Consider the following 14,186-nt stretch of genomic DNA (forward strand, 5'->3'; position numbering starts at 1 on the left):
TCTCACCCGTCACGGAGCAGTTACAAAACCAGAATCACGCATTTCCTCGAAGAAAAAAGGCCCAATAACGGTAGATGTGGTAAATCCAACCCATACCGTGACTTTGTCGTCGCGCAATGGAGTTTCCACGACAGTTCTAGGATTTTCGGTAGCCTACATTCTGCATTTGTGGGCGTTGACAGACCCTCGGAGCGTGAAATGAGCTTCGTCGCTCCACAACACGTTACTCAACCAATCGTCATCTTCCGCCATCTTTTGAAACGCCCACACCGCAAATGCCCTCCGCTTCACTAAATCGCAGGTAACAGTTCATGATGCCGATGGATTTTGTACGGATAGCATCAGAGGGTACGCCTAAGTGCCAACCAAACAGTAGTGTGTGGAATGCCGGTGCGACGTGCGACTGCACGAGCGCTGACTTCCCCATGCTTAGACAAACCCGCTACAGTCTCCGTTTCTTCCTGAACTGTCTCAGCAGCCGCTACAGTCTCCAATTCTTCCTGAACTGTCTCAGCAGCATTGCACCTTGTGCTCGGTCGGCCACTAAGGGGGTCTATCGTCTAAACAACCCGTGGCTTCGAACTTCGAAATCATTCTCGCCACAGCTACATTTGTCAACGGACCCTTACCCTTCCTATGGCGATAGGATCGTAACACTCAACTAGCACATTCCCAATTCTGATAATACAGCTCCACTAAAAGCGCCTTTTCAGGTAACGTCAACATGCTGCGACTGCTGGCGCATCTGATTCTCTTTCTCATTACAGCTCCTTTTACACACGATTGTCATGCGCAGTCATTCCAAGCATGTGTGTCAAGTTTTACCTCTCTATCTACATTATTCCGTGGTTTATTCAGTTTTCAAATTTATACTGACTTTTTGATCACCCGGTATATGATCCGCGCGGGGTAGCCGCGCGGTCTAAGGGCGCTTTGTCACGGTCCGTGAGGATCCTAACGTCGGAGGTTCGAGTCCTGCCTCGGGCACGGGTGTGTGTGTTGTCTATAGCGCAAGTTAGTTTAAGTTAAATTAAGTAGTGTGTAGACTTAAGGACCGATGACCTCAGCAGTTTGGTCCCATAAGACCTCACCACAAATTTCCAAAATATATGGAAATACCAAAAAGAAAACACGTTACAATACCTACTACGGTTTAGGAAACCTGTTGGCATTCAAAACAGATTACCGTCGTCTCGGAATGGATAAATGATTTTTAAGGGTAGCTCATACTATTCTTCCAGCAAAATAACGGCAAGTTAAGGTAACGATAGGAGAGGTGGATAGCGATCACGCACTCTTCTCTTCAAAGTAGGCTAAGAAGTATCAATAATATTGAGATCTGATGTCTCTGATGGCCAGGGGAGATGCGACTGTTCATCCTCGTACTCACAAAACCAATCCTTGATGATGCCATCATTGTGAACAAAGGGCCCTTTTGTCTTGGATTACTGCACCACCATTGGGGGACAGACATTACACCATAGGACGGATAGGATGGACATTACCTGTCGGAATGGTCGTATAATCCTTGGCAGTAATGCCACTTTGCAGCCTAACCATGGGGGCCACGGAATACCACGATTTGGCTTCCAAAATCATCTCCGAAATCAAGATCATCACCGAACCCAAAATCGTCACCGAAACCCCGTCATGTTTCACTCTTGGGGCATAAACTCGGCCACAATTTGGAAACAGTGCGAAACAACATTCAACTGACAAAATGACTTTCTGATATTGCTCCACAATCTAGCTTTTTGGCTTTGGCACAACGTTTCCCTGATACGGGCACTTGCATAACTGGTGTGTGGTTTTGGAATTCCAACTCCCTCTGCAGTTCTTTGCTTACGGAACTCCCTTCGTGTTCTTTGGGTACTGCTAGGGTTCGCGAACGCAACATTCAGTTCGGCAGCGACTTTTACAGCAGTCGTCCTCTCATTTTTCGTATCAGTTTTCTTCAACCAGGTCCGGATCGAGGGTGGGCCAAACCTGGGTGTCTGCCCCAGCCGGCAATTTCAGGGGGCGCCAAATTCCTATCCGTTAAGAATAAAACCTTGTTTTACAAAGCGCCTGTCATCCAGCGCACGTTGATCTATCGATTATTTATGTTTTTGTTGTTGTGGTCTTCAGTCCTGAGACTGGTTTGATGCAGCTCTCCATGCTACTCTATCCCGTGCAAGCTTCTTCATCTCCCTGTAACTACTGCAACGTACATCTTTCTGAAACTACTTAGTGTATTCATCTCTTGGTCTCCCTCTACAACTTTTACCCTCCACGCTGCCCTCCAATACTAAATTGGTAAGCCCTTGATGCCTCAGAACTTGTCCTACCAACCGATCCCTTCTTCTAATCAAGTTGTGCCACAAACTTCTCTTCTCCCCAATGCTATTCAATACCATTAGTTATGTGATCTACCCATCTAATCTTCAGCATTCTTCTGTAGCACCACATTTCAAAAGCTTCTATTCTCTTCTTGTCCAAATTGTTTATCGTCCATGTTTCACTTCCATACATGGGTACACTCCATACAAATACTCTCAGAAACGTCTTCCTGACACTTAAATCTATACTCGATGTTAACAAATTTCTCTTCTTCAGAAAGGGTTTCCTTGCCATTGACAGTCTACATTTTATATCCTCTCTGCTTCGACCATCATCAGTTATTTTGCTCCCCAAATAGCAAAACTCCTTTACTACTTTACGTGTCTCATTTCCTAATCTAATTCCCTCAGCATCACCCGACTTAATTCGACCTCGTTCCATCATCCTCGTTTTGCATTTGTAGATGTTCATCTTATATCCTCCTTTCAAGACACTCTCCATTCCGTTCAACTACTATTCCACGTCCTTTGCTGTATCTGACAAATTTATTATGTCACCTCAAGGTTTTTATTTCTTCTCCATGGATTTTAATAGCTACTCCGAATTTTTCTTTTGTTTCCTTCACTGCTTGCTCAATATACAGGTTGAATAACATTGGGGATAGGCTACAACCCTGTCTCACTCCCCTCCCAACCACTGCTTCCCTTTCATGTCCCCAGACTCTTATAACTGCCATCTGGTTTCTGTACAAATTGTAAATAGCATTTCGCTCCCTGTATTTGACCCCTGCCACCTTCAGAATTTGAAAGAGAGTATTCCAGTCAGCATTGTCAAAAGCTTTCTCTAAGTCTACAAATGGTAGAAACGTAGGTTTGTCTTTCCTTAATCTATCTTCTAAGATAAGTCGTAGGGTCAGTATTGCCTCACGTGTTCCGATATTTCTACGGAATCCAGACTGATCTTCCCCAAGGTCAGCTTCTATTAGTCTTTCCATTCGTCTGTAAAGAATTCGCGTTAGTATTTTGCAGCCGTGACTTATTAAACTGAGAGTTCGGTATTTTCGCATCTGCCAACACCTGCTTTCTTTGGGATTGGAATTATTATATTCTTCTTGAAGTCTGAGGGTATTTCGCCTGTCTCATATATCTTGCTCACCAGATTTTCAGGGCTGGCTCTCCTAAGGCCGTCATTAGTTCTAATGGAATGTTGTCTAGTTTGGTGATCAACATATGTGTGTTTCCGGTGTGTAGAGTTGCCAACTGTTGTTGTGTGTTTGTCTGTCTTTAGTTTCTGTTGTGTTTGATGCTTTTCATTTGTTGGGTGTATGTGTGTGTATTCTGCTGTTTTTTAAATGAGTTTGTGTGTGTACTTTGCTGTGTGCAAATGAATTATTATTATTATTTGTTTTAATAAATATGAGTTTATGCGTGTGTGTGTAATTTGCAGTGTGCAAATGTATTTTTCATGTGTCAGTGTGTGTGTGTGTGGGAGGGGGGGGGGAGAAAGAGAGAGAGAGAGAGAGAGAGAGAGAGAGAGAGAGAGGAGGGGAAGGAGATTCATTAATTATTTATCCTGTCTACATTTCGGTTTGTTATTGTTTTGGTGGATAGCATGATCCGGGAGTTATTGTTTATTTGGATTTGGTCATTGAGTACCTTCTTTTCCATTCGATTGGCTCTTTGTATGTGAAAGTTTTCTTGCAACGTCAGGAGCTTTTTCTTGTGATTATTCACTCTGGTAACTGTCATGTCACATTCCATGTTGGATGGTTCATGTCCATATTTTATCAAGTGTTCGGCGAAGGTAGAATGACCGTTCTCATATTTCCAACTTCTTATACGTTCTTTATATCTAGTTTTAAAGTTCCTGCTTGTCATCCCCTGATATACTGATTTACATTCTTGGCACTCTAGCTGGTATATACCTGCTCCTTGGTATTTATATGGTTTTACTATTGTTTATAAATGTGGTTGGAGTGTGTTTCTTGTTCTGTAAGCTACTTGTAATCCCTGTTTCTTTAGTATATTTGCTATCTTGTGTGTTGCTTTCTGTTTGCACATACGAGTGTACCATTCTTTCTGTTATTCATGTCATGAGTGCTACTGTTTTCTGTTTCCATGTGTGCTGTAGTATCTGTGGGGTTCTATGCTCTCTGCTTGTTTTGATTTTTCTTTAGTTGTGTTTTGTTTGCATTTCCTTGTTCAGGTATTGTTCTATACACCTAGATAAGAAGGCATTGCGTCTGTAGCACTGGGTGTTGTTCTTAAGCGAACGCCTCTATATAATTCACTTTCGCCCCACTACCCGACTCGCCAACGTAGGCTCCTTGTCCCGCATCCCTCTTGGCCCTGAGGCGGAATTCGATTATCAGGGACCTGTTTGGTTTGCCCTGAATCAACACCTACAAACAACCGTGGACGAAATCCCGCTAACACCGCTTGAGGCAGCCTCGAGCTCGTCAGCACCCCAGTCCTGAGGAAGGTTTTGTCAGTGGTCCAGAAAGGCTAGCCAGAGCACTTTCCCGCCAAGCTAACCCAGCTTTTCACAATTATTCCGTGCTACGCTAATGGCTCAGTGCCACCCACGGCGTCTTAATACTGGCCAAGGAGGACTCTGATTGCCCCGCCCTGACCCTAGGTACTTCAGCTCTTTCAAACATCACACTGGGTGATGACACACATGAAGGCGTAAGACAGGCGCGACGGTTATTAGTCTGGCATCAATAATGACACTGAACGTGCGTCCTGCTCCTGCCGTGCTGGCTCCCTCAATCACACGTCACTAGCACAATGTTTTTGACTGTCGCCTTCCCTGACATCCATGTTACAAGGTCCATGTCCATATTGCTGGCCCATTTCAAAGAGTTATGTTGCTTCTGGTGGTGAAGGCTCTCACAAACCTCTGGTTGATGACACACATGCCACCACAGCCACCCCTGCTCTCAACAAAATTTTCGCCATTGAGGTGGCACCCTGTATCTTAGTGTTGGGATCTAGTTTATGTAGACCCTGTTCCAGATTTTCTGCTGCCGCCACGGCACTATCAGTCCTCCGTCCCCTTCCAGCCTGCCTCCAATGCGGAAACCGAGTGAATGGTCTGCACAAACATGGCTCTGAGCACTATGGGACTCAACTGCTGAGGTCATTAGTCCCCTAGAACTTAGAACTAGTTAAACCTAACTAACCTAAGGACATCACAAACATCCATGCCCGAGGCAGGATTCGAACCTGCGACCGTAGCGGTCTTGCGGTTCCAGACTGCAGCGCCTTTAACCGCACGGCCACTTCGGCCGGAATGGTCTGCACACTCAAGACTCAGAGGTGGAACGGTATGCAGACGTTGTGGACCAAGAACGCCTTGCACAGCTTCCTTCCGATGTACAGCTCCAGCCTGTCAACAGGGTCTGTCTAGAAAAATCCTGTACAGGCGCAGCACCGCAGGCTGTTAGACGTCTGCCGTGCTTTGTACAGTCCCTGCTACACATACGGCGCCTGTGTCTGGGCGTGTACATTCGGCTGGAGTCTGAGACTGTCTGGGGTTGTCATAGGCCACAGGGACATCAGCTATTTTAGTCTGTGGCTGGATATATCGACCTGACCTGCTCTAGCTGTGATTGCAGTTGCAATCGGCGCCCCCACCATTGTTTCCCCTCTGACCCCCAAACCAACAACAGAATATCCATCAGCTGGATCTCTCGTCGTCTCCTTCACCTTGATAGGACCTTCGCCTCTGCACACTCCCGCACTGCCAGGTGGGTGAGAGGAATACGGTTTGGGAATCTTTGGAGACAGAATCACTCTCCACACCAGTTTTCCCTCATTACAGTGGAATCAGAGCAGTCTACGACCGTGATCATTCTGCCACCTCCATTTCCCCGCAGTCATCGACCGGGCCTTGTGACAGAGTCAGGCCCAGCCATCACGGACAGGTCAGCTAGTGGAGCGTTCTGCCGCCAGACCTGCCGCTCACTGCCGACGCCGGCATAGAGCAGTACGTTTTCGCCCCTAGGTTCCGATTTCTGAGGGGAAGGATTTAACATGCGCCTCTGTAAGCAATATAGATAATGATTCGGAGTGAAGAGCGCCACCAGAGGTATGGAATGCAAAAAGCAAGCCACCATAGCTCAGTCTTGAGAAGTACACCGTATGAGTTCCTTAGAATCTCGCCTTGCTTCTATTTCGAAACCGTCCTGGCTGTGGACTTACATAATCTGGGTCATCGTTGCAGGCATTACTTCTGTGTTCTGCTCATAACGAATTCAGCTCGTATTTAAAACACTAGTTTGTTGCATTCTTGACATCGGATAGGATGTAAATATTTGCAACGTGTTTTTTATAATAATAATGGTACGACTTCACACAAACTCTCTCGTTGTACAGTTGCTGTTCTATATTTAATATTGCAAATAGATAGTTGTCAGTTTCTTTCAGTATTGTATGAGAGTAATCAAAGCGAAACTCATCAATTTCGATTAGAAATAGAACTTGCGTTTGAGTTACTTTGGGATGAGTTGCATGGTTATACCAACTCGTAGCAACACCATCTCTAATGAGTGACGAAAAAATTATGTGCCCATTTCAAAAGAACAATATTTTGTAATGATGAAACAGAGAAGAAACTAAAGTGTTGGTAATTAATTTTTCATGCTTTAGGTAATAATCGCGTTTGTTATGTCTGGTGTTCCTCAAGGAAGAGTTATAGGCCATGTGTTGTTTCTGATCTAAATAAATGATTTAGCAGACAATCAGAGCTGCCATCTTATATTGTTTATGATGATGCTGTCATTCACCGTCTAGTTAAGTCAGCACAAGATCGAAACCAATTACAAAATGGTTTAGGCAAGATATCTGTAAAGTGCGAAATGTGGCAGTTGACCCTAAATAATGAAAAGTGTGACTCATCGACATGTGTACTAAAAGGAATCCGTCACATTTCAGTTACACTATAAATCACACAAATCTAAAGGCTGTCAGTTCAACAAAATGTCCAGGAACTATAACTACGAACAACTTAAATTGGTAAGATCACACAGATAACGTTCTGGGGAAAGCAAATCAAAGACTGCTTCTTATTTGCAGAACACGTAGAAGATGCAACAAGTCTACTAAATTCATTGGTCTAGTCTTGTCCGTCGTCTGTAGTACTGTAGTGCGCTCATCGTAATAAAGTAAGGAAACCAGAACTCGCACGTGGAGTTTGCCAGAGACTGAAGCGTGAATTGCAGAGTAGTCTTATCTGAGTGGTAACGTGCTTGCCTCCCATGCAGTGGGCCCGAGTTCGATTCCCAGCCGGTTTGGAGATTTTCTCCGCTCGTGGGCTGGGTGTTGTGTTGTCCTCGGCATCATGTCATCGTCGTCACCCGCACGCAAGTCGCCCAATGTGGCGTCGACTGAAATAAGACTTGCACTCGGCGGCCGAACTTCCCCGGATGGGGCTCCCGGCCAACAATGCCACACGATCATTTTATTTTTGCCGAGTAGTCAACTAGATGCAGATGTAGATGCTATCATTGATGAGATAATGAGAGGTGGTGATGTTACTGGGAGAAATTCTATGGAACAATCAGGTACTAGTACGTGTGGAAGGGAACATTGTACACATTGTGTTCATGTCAGGTGTGAGGTGTTGAAATCGAGGTCCTGTGTATAGTCAAGTAAAGTATTGTAGGTGTGAAGTTCCAGCAGTGGTAGAAGGTGTAATATGAACAAGACGATCTTATTAAGGATGGTATCACGCTGCAGTTATTGAAAAGGACAAGAAAGGAGGAGCTTTAATATGTAAGAGGTGAAAGTGGAGTAGGTTACAATGAAGTGAATAATGATGGCGTGGAGTAGGGACGGAGTACTAGTGTTGAATCAGATGAAAAAACGACGGGATTCTTATTACCAATTTACAAAACTAATGCAAGGTGCAAATATGTCTAATATGGAACAAGAAAGGAGTTGGAAAAGCTGGTATTGGATTTGAGTTGTGGTAGAAGGTGGTTGTGGAAAGCGAGGTGACGCTGATGTTATTGCATCGCTATAGTGGATACCAGTCTATTGGTATAAGAGTACTCACAGCAGCAGTAGGAGGTCGATAGCCATGATCCCGGCGGAGAGCAGGTAGAAGGCTCCAGGGAAGGTGTTGATGGACGCATTGAAGACGGCGTTGTACATGGGAGGCCCCACCAGTGGGGTCACCGACTCTATGGTCACCGCCAGCGCGAACACCTGGCCTGTGGACACACAAGACACACGCGTGCTGCTCATCTCTCTCTCTCTCTCCAAATGGCTCTGAGCACTATGGGACTTAACTGCTGTGGTCATCAGTCCCCTAGAACTTAGAACTACTTAAACCTAACTAACCTAAGGACAACACACACATCCATGCCCGAGGCAGGATTCGAACCTGCGACCGTAGCGGTCACCCGGTTCCGGACTGTAGCGCCTTTAACCGCACGGCCACTCCGGCCGGCTCTCTCTCCACGCTGCAGTGTGGCACAGTATGCTGATCCCTTCTTAAGACTCTTCTTCGCTGGGTATCTGTTCTCTGCTTCATTGAGATGTTATGTATTTGTCCCTTCTCCAAGTGAAAAAGTCTCGCAGCAATGCTATTGGCATCCATAAAACATGATTTCTTCAACATATAATCGCGTTGCCTACGGGGCTGACCACTGTTTGCCCATAGATTAAAGGTTGAATGAAATCTTCATAATGTCCCCTGTCACTGAGTCTTGTGACTTATGCACACTCGTAACATAAAATTACTTTACACAATAGCGTGATTCCGAAAACCATTAAATTACAACACAAAATCCTACATCTCTTTTTTTTATGCATGGACTATTTTCAAGTCAACTGCAATCTGCACTCTAAACACGAAATAATCATGGAATTTTTCTCCAACGTTTCAGATTCTTAATCGCGATCGATATCATAATCATAATGTTTCTTTCCGAGTTATTCTGTGTATGTAGTTTCCTACCATAGCTTACCCCGACATTACGTTCGGAGGATTTTTTAAACATAGAAGTCGCTAAAAGTGTTCTAAGGTAACGTTTCTTTGACAAGTATGTGGTATTGCCAGTTCGGAAGAGCACTCACCTATCTCGTCCTTGGCGACCAGCCTCGTCAGCATCGCTCTGACCAGAACCCAGATCAAGGCTCCGAAGCAAGCGATAGCCCCACCTGCAAGATGCAGAACATATTATGGTTTTGTGGAATACAATATCGTAAAAAGTGGAGCAGAGACTTGAAGCAGAGATCGACAGCTGCAGAGCATTGTCTGGAGTAGCCTATTCTCCCACTATACTTACAAGAAAGCCACATAGCTGAGAAGCACACGTTACTACATTCCGTAGCTTCGCGTACTTCTAACTGATGTTCTTCTTGATCATCATCTATTGTCTATTTGCACATTTCTTTTTTTTTCAACGGGTTTTATTTATTTATTTTAACACTAAAGACTTTTATATAAATTATAGAGTGCAGCTATCAGTCGTCCTTTTTTTAGATTTTACTACGCAAATCTGAAAAAGGACGATTGTTTGCTACACTCTATAATTTATAAATCACATAACAGTTGCTGAGTGCAGCCACTTTCCGAATGGAAGGTAACCTGACTAAAGAGTTTTCTATATTTCCAGTATATATGCTAAAAGCTTTCAAGACCCATTTGCGACAGAGCTCACTGCGTGATATGTACGCTGTAAATGTTTTTAAACGCTCCAGCTATCATAATATGTTGATTAAATACTTAAAAATAGTTAATAAGTGCTCATAACGTAGTAGTGCTATTTCCATGTGTTCAAATGGTTCTGACCACTATGGGACTTAACATCGGAGGTCATCAGTCCCCTAGAACTTAGAACTACTTAAACCTAACTAATCTAGTGACATCACACACATCCATGCCCGAGGCAGGATTCGAATCTGCGACCGTAGCGGTCGCGCGGTTCCAGACTGAAGCACCTAGAACCGCTCGGCCACACCGGCCGGCTATTTCCATGTGTACCTTTCCCCTTGCATTTACATAATGTAACTGGCAGTATTCACAACCAAAGACTGAAACAGTGATTTTCGACCAACTGACTTCCTAAGTTTGAAGGTTCTCTAAACATCTGGCAGCAGAGAATTTTAACAATATATCGCAACCTCGAAGAACTGCCAGATTTGTGCGAAATACGTAGCATAGCTGTTAAGACAATGGAATGGCTGTCTGGAAGACCGGAGTGCGAATCCCTGTCTGGTCATTCGGAATTAATTTCCCCTAATTATCTTGCGTCAAGTTGCAAGATAATTTGTTTGAAAAGGATTTCCTTCCATATCCTTCCGTCTGTAATGACGTGGTGACTGACAAGACAGGCAATCCTAATAATTCTTCTCCCACCGATTTCTTTGATTTTAGTGTAGTAATTATTTATATCTATCGAGAGGGCTGCATTACCTGAAAAATGTTTTGATTAAAGAATGGATGTCTGATATTCTCCAGAGAACTTTCTTCTAAATTTAAATTCATAGCTCTAAAGACACCAAAGAGACATGAATGACATTTTGCTAAGTCATAGCGGTATGTACTATCCTCTTTAGACCTGGAACGTGGGATCACACGCGGAAGGATATGACCAGGATGCAGCTAACGAAAATGAGAGGATTAAAGAACGCAACAGAGAAGATCGCTTCAGAAATGAAGTTACTAGAAATGGAAGTTGATTGAGTGCGCAAAAAAATAGTTCCAAACTGAAACAGGTGGTGGGAAAACGTAGTTTGAACGCATGAAAACAGAGTTTCAAAACATATTATTGTGTACAAACCTAGGGGGCAAGACAGCGGGGAAGAACATGGAAGAGTGGCTGGAGCTTGTGTACCGTAACAGGTGAAATACCCTTATCTATGGAAGGAGAAGAAGAAGAAGAAGAAGAAGAAGAAGCTCCAAAGGGTATTAGTGGATGAAGACTTTAGTAGCGCATATAGTTTATTATGCGTAAAACTGTGTTACATTGTTCATGATAGAAGTGGAAGAATGAACTACGGCAACAAACGAAGTTGTTCAGCTGTTTGATCTTACATTAGGGTGAAAGAGAAGTCTAGGATTTATGTTTAATTATACGTTGATGAACCTTAAAATAAGATGAGTAATGATTGAAAAAGAGATGGGCAACGTGTAAGATAAAATTACAGTAAAATTGAGTCATATTCGTAAAAGCGACCAACATACAATTCGGTGTACAGCATAATGGAAACTAATAAAGTTGGTGATGACTTACCTAAAAACATATACCACGACTCCGGAGATATCGAGTAGATTATGGCGGCGGCGATCTTACAGGAGAAGGTGATGAGGGCTATCCAGCCGTCATCCAGCTTGAGCCAGCGTACGAACACCAGCACTCCCACCATGGTACCTGCAGGCAGAGCGCAGTAGTGAAGGCCACAGCAGTTCACTTCTCCTGCAGTCGATCGCAGCAGTGCTATGAAACCGTCTTTATAAGCTGCTTTCCCCGCGCAAAACACGGACCTTGCTCAGATGGGATGCCTTGTGGCACTGTAGATGCAACCAATACGGAGGGGTATATGTGTAGATGCCAGACAAACATGTGGTTCATAAAAAGGGACAATAGCCTTTTCAATAGCTGCAGAGGCAACAATCTAGGCGACGAACTGATATGGACTGAGATCCAACGAAGAGCGGACCGTTGCGTCGCGGGATCGTTTAATCGGCGCGAGAGCGCTACAGACATGTCCAATAACCTCCAGTGACATACGCTACAATAGAGGCTATGTGCATCACGGATATGTTAACTACTGAAATTCCGAGAGAGCGCACTCCGTGAAGGGACGAACAACACATGACGTTCTCCCAGATATTCCTCACGAAATGAGAAAGAAGTCGTGGTTGCTTTTCCTCGGGTCGCTAGTGCCGCAATATGGTGGGAGAGCAGATATTTTATATGATATTACAGTACCTGTTTTCTTAAGAAGTACGATGCCACGTTCCTTCAGACATGCGTGTGCAAGATGTACAGATATGGTTGACGACATATGAAATTTTGGGTGTGGCGGTGAAGCTCCCTCGTTTATCCTTATTGAAAGGCGACCGCTCGCGATAAGCGGGAAATCCGGGTCAAGTCTCAATCCGGAGCAAATTTTTTTGTCGCCATTCCATTACCCAGTTGGTGGCTTTCCATATTCGCAACTGCGAATACATGTCATGAATTTCATAATGTTGCTGCAGTTCCTGTGCCTTCGGACATGCATCGTATTTCTGAAGAACGCAGACCATGCAGTATGGTATAAAATATATGCTCCCCATCCCACTTCGACACTAGCGGCCCCAAGAAAAAGCAACTACGAATAGCTTGGTCTGACAACAGTATTGAGATTACTGTTATAATGATATTTTGTTTTTGTTGGGTCTCGAATACTGTGGATCTGGGGTCTTAACGTTTTCAGGGAGGCGTTTCCGGGGAAAAATATAAGTTAAAAAAAAAAGCAATTCCTCGTCGAAATGTTCCTTGGATTAGAGTCTCGAACTGGAAACAGTTTAAAGTTTCACAAATGCTGAATGTAGTGAACTGTAAGAAATATCATACTCCCACCAGCACAATTTATTTAGCGTATTTGTGGAACATTGGCACAAGTTAAACTAATTGTGCTGTTGTACGGCATACACTCGACAAGACACTACGGAATCTCAGTATTCTATTAATTTAATAACAATATTTAAAATGATTTATGCCTCCAGAAACCTAAAAATTAAATAACTTTCCTTTCAGTCTGCATGGTTTGTTAATCAGAAAAGGAATTTCCTAAACCAATGCCGGACCTAACTTTTAGCGTAGACAGTTAAAAATTTCTGTGGCTGCTTGTAACTCGATGTCTCCACACAGGAAAGCTTCTGTCCTGGAATCGGTACGGATTTATAAGGCTTCGCCCGTGTGAAACACAGCTTGCCTATTTCTCACACGATATACTACGAACCATGGATAAAGGGCAACAAGCAGATTCCATATTCCTAGGATTCCGGAAAGAGTTTGGCACAACGCTCCACTGCAGATTGTTTACGATGGTACGAGCAGACGGAACAATCTCCCGGATATGTGTACGGCTCGCAAACTTCTGAAGTAATAGAATCCAGAACGTTGTCCTGGGGGGCGAGTGTTTCTCACAGATAAGGATACCCCCTAGGAAGTGTGATAGGACAGATCTTATTCCCTATGTACATAATGATCTGAAGGACAGGGTGAGTCGCAATCTGCGACTGTTTGCTGATGACGCTGTGGTGTACGGGGAGGTGTCGTTGCTGAGTGACCCTAGGAGGAACAACATGACTTAGACGAAATTGCTAGTTGTTGTGATGAATGGCAGCTTCAAAGTACTTTGTGACTTCAATGTATTTCCTGACATTCGAAAAAGTTCGCTTCTCTACGTTGAAATGGTTTGGTTAGTCAACACACAAGGTAAAACAAAGACTTCTAGCAATGTCAGAGGCGTTATTGCATAAACATTAAATTGAGATTTCATCGTGAGGTGCTCCCTTCTTTCAGCTCCTTCAGAGCTGTAATGTCCTCGAACAAATAGTCGCAGAAGAGCACTTATTGAAACTATTTTCATGACTGATCTTTTCGTTGAAAACTAGTCGTCTCTGTTGTTTTGTATCAAAATGAATGCCAGCTTCTTGTCCTTGGGTGTGTACCAGATATCAGAACTGATATGTGTCAGCTTACCTACAGCAGTGGTGCCGTTGGTGAAGAAACCGTACAGCAAGCTCTGTTCGACGGTCCAGTGAAACTTGGCGTTCAGGAACTGGTAGTTGGCGACGCCTTCTCCTGGAAATGTACAGCAAAATATTACACACCGTGCGACGCCTCCGGTAATAGCTCAGAA

At 44.0% G+C, this 14,186-nt stretch overlaps 1 protein-coding gene across 1 annotated transcript in view; it reads right to left on the reverse strand.

Annotated features, from left to right (window-relative positions):
- LOC126442260 (proton-coupled folate transporter-like) overlaps window positions 1-14,186 on the reverse strand; it is a 39,377-nt gene that overhangs the window by 785 nt on the left and 24,406 nt on the right. Inside the window, exons 6-9 of the mRNA XM_050090695.1 lie at window positions 14,027-14,128; window positions 11,567-11,704; window positions 9,405-9,488; window positions 8,380-8,536 (exon numbers count right to left, since the gene is read on the reverse strand). Coding sequence (XP_049946652.1) covers window positions 8,380-8,536; window positions 9,405-9,488; window positions 11,567-11,704; window positions 14,027-14,128 — 481 coding nt within the window. The remainder of the gene's footprint in view (window positions 1-8,379; window positions 8,537-9,404; window positions 9,489-11,566; window positions 11,705-14,026; window positions 14,129-14,186) is intronic.

This window comes from Schistocerca serialis, chromosome 1 (genome assembly GCF_023864345.2).
Source record: "Schistocerca serialis cubense isolate TAMUIC-IGC-003099 chromosome 1, iqSchSeri2.2, whole genome shotgun sequence".
NCBI lineage: Eukaryota > Metazoa > Arthropoda > Insecta > Orthoptera > Acrididae > Schistocerca > Schistocerca serialis.